Here is a 15,353-nt window from a genome sequence, read left to right as displayed (position 1 = left end):
AGGTTCGTTGATGACCCATTTTATAGATTTAATAATTTCGATACAGCCATTGTAATAGTAAACAAGTAACAAAGTCTCCCCCCTGGTTTTATTATTACAATCTTCCAGTTGAACTTCAAATTTATTGTCAAGAGAAGCAAGAACCACCCTTCCCAACTTACCATAGGGAGGGGAAGTGTATAAAATGTACACAACTTACAGAGACAGTAGACGTGATCTTTTCCATGACTGTATTTATTGGTCAGGGAGAGTTACATTTAATAAGTGATGCTACATACCCTGTACATATGTGAGAAAATACATTTAGAGCTATACATATAGCTTTAAAAAATCAGCACAGAAAAATAAAATTAAAAATAAATCTACAGAAGAGCAGCAGTACAACAGATTGCAATAAACTAGCAGTGCAATATGATTACACTAAGCAGCTTTGGTTAAAAAACAAAAACACAGAATTAGCACCATATTGTTTAAAGAGGATATATGAAGAATGTAAACCTGGTAGACATTTCAAGTATATAGACAGCTTTGAGAAGAAATATTAAGAAGCCCACCAGCTGAAACAGAGGGGTTAAAACCCACCTGACCTAGTGCTGAAATTGCCAGTGCAAATAATCACCTTTTTAATCAACAGTATCAACTGGAATGGCATTACAATAAAGGAAAAAAATATATATACAGTAAAACGAGGAACAATCACATTACTAAATCTTTCATATTTATGTATCCTTTAAAAGGACCACTTCATAAAAACATTGGTTAAATGCTTACAATGCTCTACCTTACTAGGAGTCCTATGGAACCTTTAAATCCTATGCAAAATTTGAGCAAGTAACTAACCTAAGCTAGTGTTAAGGTTTCTGGATCATAGTCAATGTAATTGTACAGAGTTCAAAATGGACATTCAACGAGCTGCTCAGGGTGAAGTGTAAGACTGCAGATGTTAGTTATTCTTTTTCATTGTAACCGTACAAAGATCAAAGATGTGTGTTACAGGTATGGGTAAAGTAAATAAAAAAAACAAAAAAAAAAAAACCCACAAACATTAAAAATAATATTTACTATTGGGCTTACTATACAAAATATTAATTAAGGTTAAGTAAATATTACTTACATAATTATCACATTTTATCAAATCAATCCGTAGAACATTGGGGGTAGGGGTGAAATTCTAAGCAATATCAAGCTACTAGGGTTTTCCCAAACTGTAGATTTCACAGTTAATTTGGTCTTTTTTAATTTTAAATAGCAAAATACATGTAAATAATATCAGTACAGTTTGTACTGAAGATGGTAAATTAACAAGAATTCAAGTAATCCGTATAGGTTTTCCCAATACAAAAAAAAAAGAAACATTGAATGCATCAACTTGTGAATGTAGCTAGCCAGTTTTAGACTTCATACGGCCATGGAACAATATAGCAATTTTCACGTGCAATGCCAAGTCCAATTGCTTATGAAGTATTTAGTGCGAATTCCACTATTGGCGGTGTCAAATCCACAGATCACAGAATGCAATAATGTGTATACATTGGACAGCTGCAAAAACAATTGGTTAAATCAAGTGCTAATGAGTTTTATATAGATAGATATTAAAATAGTTCGCTAGGTCAGGGACAGTTGCAGATAAGAAATGGGATTTACCCAAGTTAATAGGCTTGTGTATTAGAAAATGCAGAGAGCCTGTGTACTGTGAAGTCAGACCGTGCACAAGAAGGTGTAGAGGACAAGTTAAAGTGCAGAGAGTCCCTGTTCAGTCACTAGCAATCTCTAATCTCCTTTGAGCACTGAAGGAACTTCTCGTTTTGGTGCGTTTGCTTTTCCATGTAGAGGATGAGGTCTGTAAGCTGCCAGGAGTTTTAAAGAAGGTCTCCTTGTGAATCAGGTGACTGCTCTTGGGAGTTGATGGAGTTGGTGACTGTGAAAGAAGGGAAACACAATAAGACCTTTGACAAGAGAACTTTAAAGGTAAGTTGTTGACAGTACATGACCAACTCCCCATGCTCTGGCTGGATGCAGTTTTTAGCTACCTTTGACACACTGATGTTAAGGACTACATTTTCACTGATGCTTTGCCAGCATTATGGGAGATGCAGTCCACAAGACCTGGAGAGCCTCTCATATAGAGAGTCACACTGTTCTTGGTAAAATGCCTCACTGATGTAACTAAATAGGAACTTAAAAAGAAACTCTCCAACGTCAGAACCACTACAGTTTGCTGGCGTGCTCCATATGTAATTTGTCAAACTCTTTTAGAAAGGTTTGACAACTTACGTGGGTCCTGCTTCCAGATTCTCATTGCAGGAAAATACTTTTTGCTCCAATGAGCTAAGCAGGGCTCATTTACACTCGCTGAGAGTCAGGCGAGCGCTATTCACGAATGAGCAAGGTCCTGTATGAGACCTACTTATCTCGGTGAAGACTTAACTTCTGCTACAGGAGAAGACCACACATGGTATGGGAACCTGGGGATAAGTGATCAAACTATTCTACAGAGATTGGTGCTCCTGGTACCCTAAACCACTTATATGATCTGTAGTAGTTCTGGTGCTTGGAGAATTACTTAAAAAAAATTACAGGTATGTTACAAATAAACTAAACTATAGACTACTTTCTAGTTCAAAACAAAAGTGACAAACAACGGTCAAGAAAGCAGTAAGAAGAATTTGTAATGAAAAGACTAACCTTCTGCGATTTAGGGACAGGATGCTGCAGACCGTCTGAGCCAACTGAACTAGAACCGCTTACTGGGACAGGACTGGCATTCGGAGAAAGATCTGAAGGAGGCTCAGGTTTGTGAGCTGGTAGAGACGTTGTGTTCCCTATTAAAGGACAGGGTGAGGTCCCATGAGGAAGGTTATAATTCATGAACCCAGGACTTGAAGAAAGGCCATTGGAACCAGAAGGTAAGGAGGTGGAATCCATTTGGGAGCAGAAGAAAGGATATGCTTGTAGTGCTGTGGATGGGACCATCACACATGGAACACCGAGGGATGCCAAGCTACTTTGAGAACTAACCAAATCTCTGGGGGCACCACTCGCAGGAAAAAGAAACTCTAAACCATTTACTCCTAAAAAGACAAAAAGAAAAAATATATAAAGACAAAAGATAATTAGAATATTAAAGTTACATTGGAGGGAAGGGGGGTGGGGAGAGTTGCTCTTAGATTACTCACCAGCTGATGGTATGTAAAGGAACTGTTGTAATGTGGATTGTCTGAATGTGTCTTGGGGAACACAGTTAGAGTCCATTAGACCACCGTTTGTTTCTTTAGCTTCGGTCACATGTTCCACATTACTTTGCGTGTTGGCTGTTCTGTTCTTTTTGTGCTCTTCAAAAAGACTTTGCGACTTCTCAAGGACAGCGGTGTCAAAAACCAAATTGTCGGGTGATTTTTCCCTATGCTGGAAATAAAAATAAAAGAATTTAAATGGAGACATAATTTCTCCTGTTAGAGAGCCCACCTGCCCCCAACTTAAAGGTCTATATACAATGCCTTGTTAAACATCTCATCATAATGAGGATAGCAAGCAGTACTTAACCATACTACATAGTGGCCAAAAAGTTACAATAAAAATAGTATTGAGGACTTTTTGAATTGATTAAATAATCACACAAATCGTATTACAACTGGACAAGAATATGACCTACCTTTGGTAGAACCAAGGAGAGTGGTGATTCATCTGCATCAGTACGCTGTTTTTTCGATTGGTGAAGATTTTCATTTGTATACTTTTGTTCAGATATTGGAGATTTCTTGTTCAGTTCCTGTCGTGAATTCCCACATAACATGAATACAGAATTGGAAGGGAGGTATACATATGGTTGGTTCTGGAGAAATCCTTGATTGCCAGGCTCTCTGTTAAACTGTGATGTGGCTACAATGGGGATGTGTCCATTTATGCCCTTCAGCGATGCACGAGACCCCTGCGGAGCCACAGACTTAAAACAGTCAGGGTCCACTGGTACAGGCACCACACAGAAAGGTAGAGGGCCTACGTTTTCCATAGTTAATGAAGCACTGGTTCTGAAACACAAAAACAAAGCTTATGAACAGATGCAAAAGAAAAGTAAACAAACACTCTCATACAAGGTTCTTTTCTCTTGTGGTATCCTCCAATACCATACAGAAATGTAAGCAGCAACACGTTTAAGATAATTTGCGTGAAATCAAGACAAACTGTAGGTCTAATAGTCTGAGTTTGGAACCTAAAATACTAGATTAGGAAGAGTCACTCTTGGGCAGTAAATAATACTCTTGTTTAAATAATTTGAGTTGACTGAACACACCTTCTGAAGAATACATGACATGATCCAAATTTGTCTAGACACATTGATGGATACATTAAATCTGTCATTTTTTCCTAGATGAAGTTAATCCCGACATTTGTCAGACTTCATTTCAAAATGTGCAATCTGTACTTACTTAGTATCATCTTCAATATCTTGTCTGCATATAGCTGCCAAATGTGCCATCTTTGATGAGTAGGTATCGGTGCTCTGAATGCAAACTAGAAATAAATTAAAATCAGAATTACAAAAGTAAATGTAAAAACAGTAAGAGAGTCAGTTTCTTGCAAATTAATCTGCCAGATTCAATGTTCATCCAAAACCGCGGAGAGAGATGTGGAATAAATAAACTATTTGCTGTGCTACAAATAGTAATTTTGTCCACCCCCCTCTTCTCCCATCCTCTCCAGAAGTTCTAGAAATTGATTCAGACTTACCATTCTGAGTCTTAAGGAGACTGATTGGTTCAGAGCAGATTTTCCTCTTTACAGTATTGTTGGATGGAACCTTGCTAAAGGAAGGATGGATGCTGCAAGAGTCTCTCTCGGAGACAGGAGATGGAGTAGTTGATGTCACTTCCATGGTTTCATCTGAAAAGAATAAGTACTATATGAATACGTGTTTCTCTTTATATAGGTCAAGTGTGTATATATATATATATATATATATATATATATATATATATAAAAAACAACCAAACACAGGAGCCTAGTAAATTATGAGCACATTTATCTGTTGTCCTTAATCGCACATATGCGATATTTTTTTCCAAATATCGTAAATAAGCCGCAAGCCTTACCACTGTCTGCCCCCAAATCTACAGGTCCAATCCATTTAAATGCCGGTTTTCTCCCTCTTTCTTCAGTTACATGAACCTTCTTTATAAGTCGTAAGCTGGTCAGCACATTCGCAATGTCATACAGTCGTCGTACCTTTGCTGTGTGAAAAGATAAGCGTTAAGTCACAAAGAAGAAACTCCAACAAATTAAGAATCAATACAAATTGAAAGCTGTGCCTGCTGTTACTGCTGCTACTTGTGAACAAAAGTATACTAGAAGGGACTATACAGGACCAGAGTACTTCATCTTTATATACTAGATAAAGTTAAAGGGACACTAGTCACCTGAGCAACTACCGCTTATTGAATTTGTTCTGGTGAGTAGAATCATTACCTTCAGGCTTTTTGCTGTAAACACTGCTTGTTTCAGAGAAAATGCAGTGTTTACATTACAGCCTAGTGATAACTTCACTGGCCACTCCTTAGATGGCTGTTAGAGATCCTTCCTGGGTCATGGCTGCCTAAAATGCATCCAAACATTCAGTGTCTCCTCCCTCTGCATGCAGACACTGAACTTTCCTCATTGAGATTCATTGATTCAATTCATCTCTATGAGGAGATGCTGATTGGCCAGGGCTGTGTTTGAATCATGTTGGCTCTGCCCCGATCAGCCTCCCTTGTCAGTCTCATTTACAGTGTCAGGCTTGAATACCAGAAGATTTTGCTATATTTATGGCGGCATGAGGGGTCCAGGGGGGCTAGATGGTGGTATTAACCCTATAGGGTCAGAAATACATGTTTGTGTTCCTGACCCTCTAGTGATCCTTTAATCAAGTTTGTTCTGCTACAGTAAAGGTTTACATATTCAACAATTCTGCAGCATCCATTTTATACTTTCATTTATCTAATAGACAAAAAGTTAAATGTTCTCACTTTATGGTATTCAACTTTGTATTTGAGTCATAAGCCATTGGAACCCATAGCAGGTAGTGTAGAGGTTTGCTTATCCTGCAGGAACAAATTTACAAAGAAGCATTCCCCCCCCCCCCATCAAGAAGAGTAATCCTTACTTTTAAATTTGCTGTGATATGTAGAGTCCTGGCTCTCTTCAATTAGGATCTTAGCAGCCATCTCAAGGGTGATTATCTTGGATGTAGATACAAGAAACAGCATGACAAACTTCTTACTCATGATACGCAGCGATTTATCCTTGCGACTGCTTGCAGATGCTGTGAAAATAATGGAGAGAGAGTTGGGGGATTTACCTTTATCGATAAAGATAATATTAAACAATTCACAATAACCATGAATAATTTTCAGAATCTCTAACGCAAGAAAAAACACACACACCATAAACATTTTGCAGGGTAATATAAGTGGGGTCTACTTATTAAACTGAAAAATTAGGCTAAGATAGTAAAATAAAAAAATAAAATGGCCAAGTTGGAAAAATATTTCACAACAGCCTCTTGGCTTAAAATGATATACTTTTCATGCAGATTTCCCAGCTTAGGGAATAAACCCTACGTATGACTAAGTTTGAAAAAATAGAAAATAATGATGTTTTTGTTAAATCTAGTATCAGGATTTATTGGTTAGAAAAAGGAATCCAATAGCACAGCTTAAGATGCAGGATGATAAGCTAAAGCCATTCAAAACAGAACTGTCAACACAGCCAAAACTCTTCATCACAGGTAGACACATTACATTCTACGCATCAAAAAGTATTTGTAGTTGTATACATTTTTAGTGTTCTGAATACAAAAATTAAATACATACCGGAGGGGCAGTCTGCTTCAGACAATTCTAAAAGACCAACAGTCTGGCTGTCCACGGGTAAATCTTTATTCTGCTTCTCACACTTATTTGCCATATGCTGAAAATGATTAATCAATACTCCATATTTTTGTTTCTCTCCGTCTATCTGCAGTCTTTTTAGTGTCTCATTCAGATTGCTCTGTCCATTCCAGCAGTACTGATTCTTTGCTACCCGGCTCACCAGATGCAGGGACTCCAGAACATTCACAATGTCATAAATACGTCTGCGCTCGACACCTATCAAGAACAAAAGGAGGGAAAACAATTAAATAAAACGCAAACTATGTATCCAGTGAAACTTTCCTAAAAGGCTGTACACACAAACCTACACAATGACAGAGTAAAACAAAATAGGTTTTGCAACATTGTAATACAATCCTGTCCACGGAAAACATTCAGCAACATTTATAACGTAGAGAGTTGGGGGATTATACAACTCCATACATGGCCACTTCAGTGATTTGAAAAGGCCATGTTGCCTGGAGTCTGCATGTGCAGCGTTTTTTACTGTGTTCTGGTTACATCCAAACCTGTGCAAATGTTTAGCATTGTACCATTCATTCATTGGCTGAGAGCAGTCAGCTGACACAGCCAATCAATTGCAAGTGGAACAGCTTCTGTATAGGGATCGACCGATTATCGGTTTTACCGATATAATCGGCCGATATTCGGTATTTTCGGCAATATCGGTATCGGCCAATAGGGATACAGATATTGCCGATAATACCTCCCAGGACCGCCGGGCTCATTACAAGCCCGGCGGTCCTGGGGGGACGGGCAGCAAGCGTTTACTCACCTCCCAGCAGCTCCTCCAGCTCCCCAGTGTAAATCTCGCGAGACCCGCGCCCAGCTCTGACGGCCGCGGGTCTCGCGAGATTTACACTGGGGAGCTGGAGGAGCTGCTGGGAGGTGAGTAAATGCTTGCTGTCCACCCCACTTCCCTCCCCTCCCCTCCCCTCCCCTCCCCCAGCTAAGCCAATGCCACTGGACCACCAGGGATTAACATATCCCCCCTCCCTGGCAAGGCAACAAGCAGGGAGGGGGGGACAACAAAAAATAAATAATAATAATTAAATATATAAAAAAAGATAATAATTTAAAGGGACTCTATAGTCACCATATAAAAGCAAGAAAGACAGGTCCCCCAGCCTTCCTTCTTGCTTTTATATGTACTTTCATTTATTAAAAATAAAATTCGAGGTGTTTTTATATTAAAAACTTACCTCCGTTCCAGCGCCGAGCTCCCCGCTAGGCCGCGCCCCCTTTTTCGTCAAAATGACGAAATCGCGGGGCCCAATGGGACGGCTTCGCGCTGCACCAATCGCGTTCTTCATAGAGCGGCATTGAATGCCGCCCTATGAAGAACCTGAGCGCTTTACCGCGCATGTGCGCGGAATGCGCGTTCGCGAGCTGAGCTGTCTGACTGACAGCTCAGCTCGCTTTCTAAAATTATCAATAAGGGGGGGGGACCTACTGTCCCCCCCCGGCCCCCACCCCTGAGCGGTGGGTGGGGGCCCTAAAATTATCAATAAGGGGGGGACCTACTGTCCCCCCCGGCCCCCACCCCTGTGCGGCGGGTGGGGGCCCTAAAATTATCAATGAGGGGGGGGACTTACTGCCCCCCCGGCCCCCACCCCTGAGCGGCGGGTGGGGGCCCTAAAATGATCAATGAGGGGGGGACCTACTGTCCCTGAGTGGCGGGTGGGGGCCCTACAATTATCAATAAGGGGGGGGACCATTAACTAAAAACCTGTAAAAAAAGAAAAAAATGAGATAAAATCAACTTACCATTCGATGTTTTCTTTCTTCTAAAATCTTCTTTCTTCAGCCCCAAAAAAGGCCAAATAAAAATCCATAATAACCGACGCAATTAAAAAAAAAAAAAAAAAAAACGAGCGCAAAAAAAAATAATCCATCTTCACCCATGGAGGGCTCCGCGCAGACTGAGCTCCGCAGGGCGGGGGAAGGCTTATAAAGCCTTGCCCCGCCCTGCAATTATGCTAAGAACACTCTGATTGGTGGGTTTAAGCCAATCAGAGTGCTCTTTGTCATTTTACAAGCGTGGGAAAGTTCTTTGGAATTTTCCCACGCTTGTAAAATGACACAGAGCACTGTGATTGGATGGATTTAAAGCCATCCAATCACAGTGCTCTGTGTCATTTTACAAGCGTGGGAAAGTTCTTTGGAATTTTCCCACGCTTGTAAAATGACACAGAGCACTGTGATTGGATGGATTTCAAGCCATCCAATCACAGTGCTCTGTCTCATTTTACAAGCGTGGGAAAGTTCTTTGGAATTTTCCCACGCTTGTAAAATGACACAGAGCACTGTGATTGGATGGCTTGAAATCCATCCAATCACAGTGCTCTTTGTCATTTTACAAGCGTGGGAAAGTTCTTTGGAATTTTCCCACGCTTGTAAAATGACACAGAGCACTGTGATTGGATGCTCTGTGTCATTTTACAAGCGTGGGAAAATTCCAAAGAACTTTCCCACGCTTGTAAAATGACAAAGAGCACTGTGATTGGATGGATTTCAAGCCATCCAATCACAGTGCTCTTTGTCATTTTACAAGCGTGGGAAAGTTCTTTGGAATTTTCCCACGCTTGTAAAATGACAAAGAGCACTCTGATTGGCTTAAACCCACCAATCAGAGTGTTCTTAGCCCAATTGCAGGGCGGGGCAAGGCTTTATAAGCCTTCCCCCGCCCTGCGGAGCTCAGTCTGCGCGGAGCCCTCCATGGGTGAAGATGGATTATTTTTTTTGCGCTCGGGTTTTTTTTTTATTTTTTATTCCGTCGGTTATTATGGATTTTTATTTGGCCTTTTTTGGGGCTGAAGAAAGAAGATTTTAGAAGAAAGAAAACATCGAATGGTAAGTTGTTTTTATCTTATTTTTTTTTTCTTTACAGGTTTTTAGTTAAAGGGTCCCCCCTCATTATTTTTAGGGTGAGGGGGGTAGGTAGGGAGATAAGTTTTTTTTTGGGGAGGGGGGGTGGGGGGGGAGAGGGTTAACTAGGGTCCCCACCCCCTTTGTATTTAGGGCCCCCACCCACCGCTCAGGGGTGGGGGCCGGGGGGGGACAATAGGTCCCCCCCTATTGATAATTTTAGGGCCCCCACCCACCGCTCAGGGGTGGGGGCCGGGGGGGGGGGGCAGTAGGTCCCCCCCCCTTATTGTGAATTTTAGGGCCCCCACCCGCCGCACAGGGGTGGGGGCCGGGGGGGGGACAGTAGGTCCCCTCCCTATTGTGAATTTTAGGGCCCCCACCCACCGCTCAGGGGTGGGGGCCGGGGGGGCAGTATGTGCCCCCCTTATTTTTAGGGCCCCCACCCACCGCTCAGGGGTGGGGGCCGGGGGGGGGAGGAGAGTAGGTCCCCCCCCCCTTCAACCACTATTGTGGCCGGACAGCATCCCTGTGGGTTCGGGCTTCAGCTGTCAGCTGAAGCCACGCCCACAGCAGTGCTGACAGGCTATCAGCACACAAAGCGCGTTCACAGTGCTTTGTGTGCTGATAGCCCGTCTGATGCATTCACCCAGAATGCATCGTACGAGAGGCCTTTTTAGGGCCTCTGAACTCGGAAGTCCCTCTGGTGGCCGTCTGATTGACTGCAACAAGAGGTGTTCCAAGCTTCTAATGTAAACACTGCATTTTCTCAGAAAATACAGTGCTTACAAGAAAAAGGCTCCGGGTAGCTGTAGCACTCACCTAAACAACCTCATTAAGCTGAAGTTGTTCAGGTGACTATAGTGTCCCTTTAATATAAAAATGAAAAAAAAATGTTTAAGAAAAAATGCCCCCTCACACACACACACTATTATTATACACATACACTACACAAACACACTGTGTATATAATTCAGTGTGTTTGTATTGTGTGTGTATATAATGCACACTACACACACACACAGCATTATATACACACACACACACACACACACACAGCATTATATACACACACACACACACAGCATTATATACACACACACACACACAGCATTATATACACACACACACACACACACACAGCATTATATACACACACACACACACAGCATTATATACACACACACACACAGCATTATATACACACACACACTGCATTATATACACACACACTATACAAACACACACTGCATTATATACAAACACACACTGCATTATATACAAACACACACTGCATTATATACACACACACACTATACAAACACACACACACTATACAAACACACACACACTATACAAACACACACTGCATTATATACACACACACACACTATACAAACACACACTGCATTATATACACACACACACACTATACAAACACACACTGCATTATATACACACACACTATACAAACACACACTGCATTATATACACACACACACTATACAAACACACACTGCATTATATACACACACACTGCATTATATACACACACACACACTATACAAACACACACTGCATTATATACACACACACACTATACAAACACACACTGCATTATATACACACACTATACAAACACACACTGCATTATATACACACACTATACAAACACACACTGCATTATATACACACACTATACAAACACACACTGCATTATATACACACACTATACAAACACACACTATACAAACACACACTATACAAACACACACTATACAAACACACACTATACAAACACACACTGCACAAACACTGCATCCACTACACACACACTGCACAAACACTGCATCCACTACACACACATACACAGCTCCCCTGTCTAAACACACTGCATCCACTACACGTGGCATGTATATTTTGTGCATTTACCTTTAGAAATAGTTTTTTATTTTCCAAAATGGTAAATGTACAGAATATCGGCAAATTATATCGGCTATCGGCCTGAAAGTTCACAGGATATCGGTATCGGTATCGGCTCTAAAAAAATCAATATCGGTCGATCCATACTTCTGTAGATGATCCTCAGGAAAGTAGCAATTAATCTCAGTGCCGGTGGGGCCCTAGGTAAAATGACAAACCGTTGCTAAATTGTTTGTCCCATTGCCGGGAAACCAGCCAAGGCTACTCTTAGCATAAGCAGCACAGCAGACTTGGAGTAAATATCCCGTTAACGTAGGTTGTGAATTTATATAAGCTTTCCCTCACCTCTCTGTATTACCAAAACCACTTATATGACTGAATATACAAAACTCACGAACTGACAGTTCTGGTGATTACCAGAAAAAAAAAATGTCAGTGTTACAGACAAGATTTAGAGATCAAAAGCTATTCCTGAAGAAAGTTTACCATCCAGGTTATACATACTTGTTAACATGTCAATGTACTAAGATCTTTACTTACCAAGGCTTGACGCAGCTTCATCTAAAGAAATGTTTGTCTTCTCTGTTGCCATGGGATGGCTAGGATACCGAGACAGAAACTTCTGACACAGTAGCCCCAAACTTTTCTGCTTTCTGCTTGGCCTCTTTTCCAACTCATCAAGGTCATCAGCAACTTCAAACTGCAAACAAAACGGTTATTTAGCTGTGCAGATACTTAAATAAAGTTTTAGAGAAGAGAATAGAGGAGGACGGGGAGTGGACAAAAAGCCACCCAAACAAATAGACCCAAAATGAAAATTGCCAAACCGTTAGTCATTATAAATGCAACTCATGAATATTGTTTTATTTAGTTACTCTAATAAGTAAACCCACCTGGAGTTCAACACTTTGATGTGCATACAAAACAAAAACAAAACACCCAATTAATTTGCAATCTACAACATTTTAAACTGTGCAGCTAAAGGTGGTAGATCAGTGGGCAAATACATAATGGGCAGAAAACTAAACAGCACAGTGTTAGGAAACCCAGCATAGAAGGCCCAATCAGTCTGTATTGAACTATTTGGCATGTCCTGACTTGCACAGACTACTGTCCAACATTGCCAACAGTGATTCCATCTACAGATTGGGGAACCGTAAATAAATAAATCTAGATACAGATATCTTCCATATTACACAGACCCAAAGACAAGACGAACCCAATATATTCATGAAGTGCAATAAAGAAAAGAAAATTAACTTTACCTGGAAATCTTGAGCGGTATCTTCCGGTTCATTATTTTCGATTGGACGGAACAGTTCCTTTTTCTTTTCTCGATCCCGGATTTCTGGGCTTGCAGCACTCATCAGAATCTTTAGATTGGCCGTCGGGGTCCACGGATCAGCTTGAGGTCTGTCAACCATTTTTACTGGTGTGACAGGACTCCGTTCAGGGATAAAATATTTTTGTTTTGATAGATCAATTGGCTCTGCCTTCAAAAGTGCCCTTGGACTTAGATATCTGTCAAACACATTCTCCTATTAAACAGAAAGGGAAAAAAAATAAAAAAGAAAATTTGCTTTGAATTCCTGGAAATTCTCACTTTAGTGAATAGACTGAAAAGAGTACAAATCTATTTTTCCTTTCAAAGTCACAAAAACAAAGACTGATTTACTAGCAATGACTACAGGCAAAAAAAAACAAAAATAAATAAATAACTCAACAACATGAGACTCCACAAGCAATGTTAATGCATTAAAATGTACACGGAGACAAACTGATGAAAAGTTTGGAAACCACTCAAGATGCAGCTTTTTTGGCTAGATTAATTATAGCATGCAATGTCTTAAAACACACACACACTCTAACGGATTCCCAATGCACAAACCAAACTTGCTGCAGTTAGGCACCACAGTGTTAGTCACTAAACTGAATAAAAAAAAAAAAACACACACACATAAAATGTAAAAAACTGATCTGCATAAAATTTTAGCCTGAATTTTGCAATTTAGATTTAAAATTTCTTAACTCCACATATAGACAACTGTAAATAGAGAATAGTAAATATGTTTATACATTATAAAATTAAAATAGCAGCATGAAAATGTCAATAAGCCAAAACTTCTAAAAGCCATGAAAAAAAAAAAATATATACAAAAATAAAATTATCTTACCTTATGGGCACTCCTATCATCTATAACATCATCCACTTTATTTTTTTTTGTGCTGACCAAATCATTTAGTGTTAAACAATTCATCACTTCCATCTCTAAAAAAAACACAAAAAATAAAAATGTAGATTTAAAAAGAAAAACAAGTTTAAAAGAAATAAAAAAAATATATATCAGTGAATAAAAAGTTTTAGTTTCCCCATAGTATTAATTAGAAGCTAATTATTCAGTAGGGGGTAGTAAAATGAGCGGGATCTGATCCTCGGACTCTGGTCTCTATATATGCTGAGTGGTCACTATAGCTGGGACCCTTTAGTAGCCAGGACTGAAATGGGCTGGGGGCTGTTAGTTTTGGCGCTAAGGAAGTAGACAGATCCCGGGAATGGGAGTTAGGACAGTGTAACCTGACACCCATGGGTGCCCTCCCTGATCACGTCCGCATAGGATCCCAATACAGCAACAGGCTGGGACCCTGGATACCAACACAGGGGTGTTTGGGCAGCAATACAAAACCAGATCTCTACTACACAGACAAGACAATGAATTAAAAAATAATAAAATAGAAAATATTAGGAAAAATAATAAAAAAAAATCAAATAGTTGTCTATGGGTGTCTGAACTCAGCAACAAGTGGTGCCCAGTATTTAGGGATCATTTACCCGCCAACTATCTGCACAGGCTGGGAGATCACTCCTTGGTGTGACTTACCGCTCACGGATGACTTTTTCCAGCCTGCATACGTTGCGATCTCCCACTCAGTCACTCCGCCGCCGCGTTCCAATGGAACGTTCACACACTTTACAGAAGTTCCCAGCCCGCTTCAGCTTCTATTCTGGCGCCCTGAGACGTTACACACGCAGACAGCCAATCAGCGGGCGGCACAGACTTCTCCACCAATGGGAGGGCGTTCCGATCCCCAGCCCGGGCTCCCTCCCCCCTCGTAACCCGGGTGACAGTCCGGAGAGGTAGGATTTAGCGCGCGGTTCGCTGCCGTTCCCGCCTTCACCTTTCACACCTAGCAGGGCCGGCTGGGCGGGCGGGAGCGGGGCTGCCCGGTGCTGGGGTAGCCATGGCTAGTAAGATGAGGGTGGGCGGGTAAAGGGGCTGACAGATCACCCGCCAAACTGGAGGGGGTAGAGCTGGCTAATTACACGGTGCGGACTCCTTAAAGGCGGCAAAGGGCTCAGTGACTGTGTCTGAATGGCCGGCTTGTTTACTGAAATGGCAATTGGCATTGTTTTAATTTAATTACATTTTTTTTTTCTTCATAAATAAGCTGTCAAAGTGCTGGGAGTGCTTGCTTTTTTTTTTTCATAAATAAGTTGTCATTATAAAGTGCTGGGAGTGCTTGCTTTTTTTTTTTTTCTTTCCCTTTTTGGGACAATTCTTGCAACGTGGATGTAAATTTCACTAGTTTTCTATTAGGTGAATAAGCTCCATAGCTGGAAGAGTCATTGCACTTTGACCAGTTTACACTTTAGAGCTG

The 15,353-nt window shown here is 40.9% G+C and overlaps 1 protein-coding gene across 1 annotated transcript; it reads right to left on the bottom strand.

Moving 5' to 3' along the window:
* Positions 1-255: 255 nt before the first annotated feature.
* Positions 256-14,668, bottom strand: E2F7 (E2F transcription factor 7). Its single transcript, XM_063445121.1, has 13 exons — positions 14,576-14,668; positions 13,871-13,965; positions 12,962-13,234; positions 12,237-12,396; positions 6,849-7,124; positions 6,140-6,298; positions 5,091-5,228; positions 4,729-4,881; positions 4,428-4,512; positions 3,653-4,028; positions 3,177-3,405; positions 2,686-3,071; positions 256-1,918 (listed from the first exon to the last, which is right to left on the bottom strand). The coding sequence occupies exons 2-13, from the start codon at positions 13,961-13,963 to the stop codon at positions 1,754-1,756; spliced, it is 2,493 nt and encodes an 830-aa protein (XP_063301191.1). The 5' UTR covers positions 13,964-13,965; positions 14,576-14,668; the 3' UTR covers positions 256-1,753.
* Positions 14,669-15,353: the final 685 nt, after the last annotated feature.

Source organism: Pelobates fuscus, chromosome 3 (genome assembly GCF_036172605.1).
Source record: "Pelobates fuscus isolate aPelFus1 chromosome 3, aPelFus1.pri, whole genome shotgun sequence".
NCBI classification, from domain to species: Eukaryota; Metazoa; Chordata; class Amphibia; order Anura; family Pelobatidae; genus Pelobates; species Pelobates fuscus.
The sequence above is the reverse complement of the archived record's forward strand: the minus strand, read 5'-3'. Positions and strand labels throughout refer to the sequence as shown.

Excerpts from the sequence above, each read along its gene's own strand:
- E2F7 (XM_063445121.1), bottom strand. The coding sequence starts at position 13,963 with ATGGAAGTGATGAATTGTTTAACACTAAATGATTTGGTCAGCACAAAA. Across the intron at positions 7,125-12,236 it reads TGAAGCTGCGTCAAGCCTTG|GTGTCGAGCGCAGACGTATT; the intron begins GTAAGTAAAGAT and ends TGTTCTTGATAG. Across the intron at positions 6,299-6,848 it reads TGAAGCAGACTGCCCCTCCG|CATCTGCAAGCAGTCGCAAG; the intron begins GTATGTATTTAA and ends TTATTTTCACAG.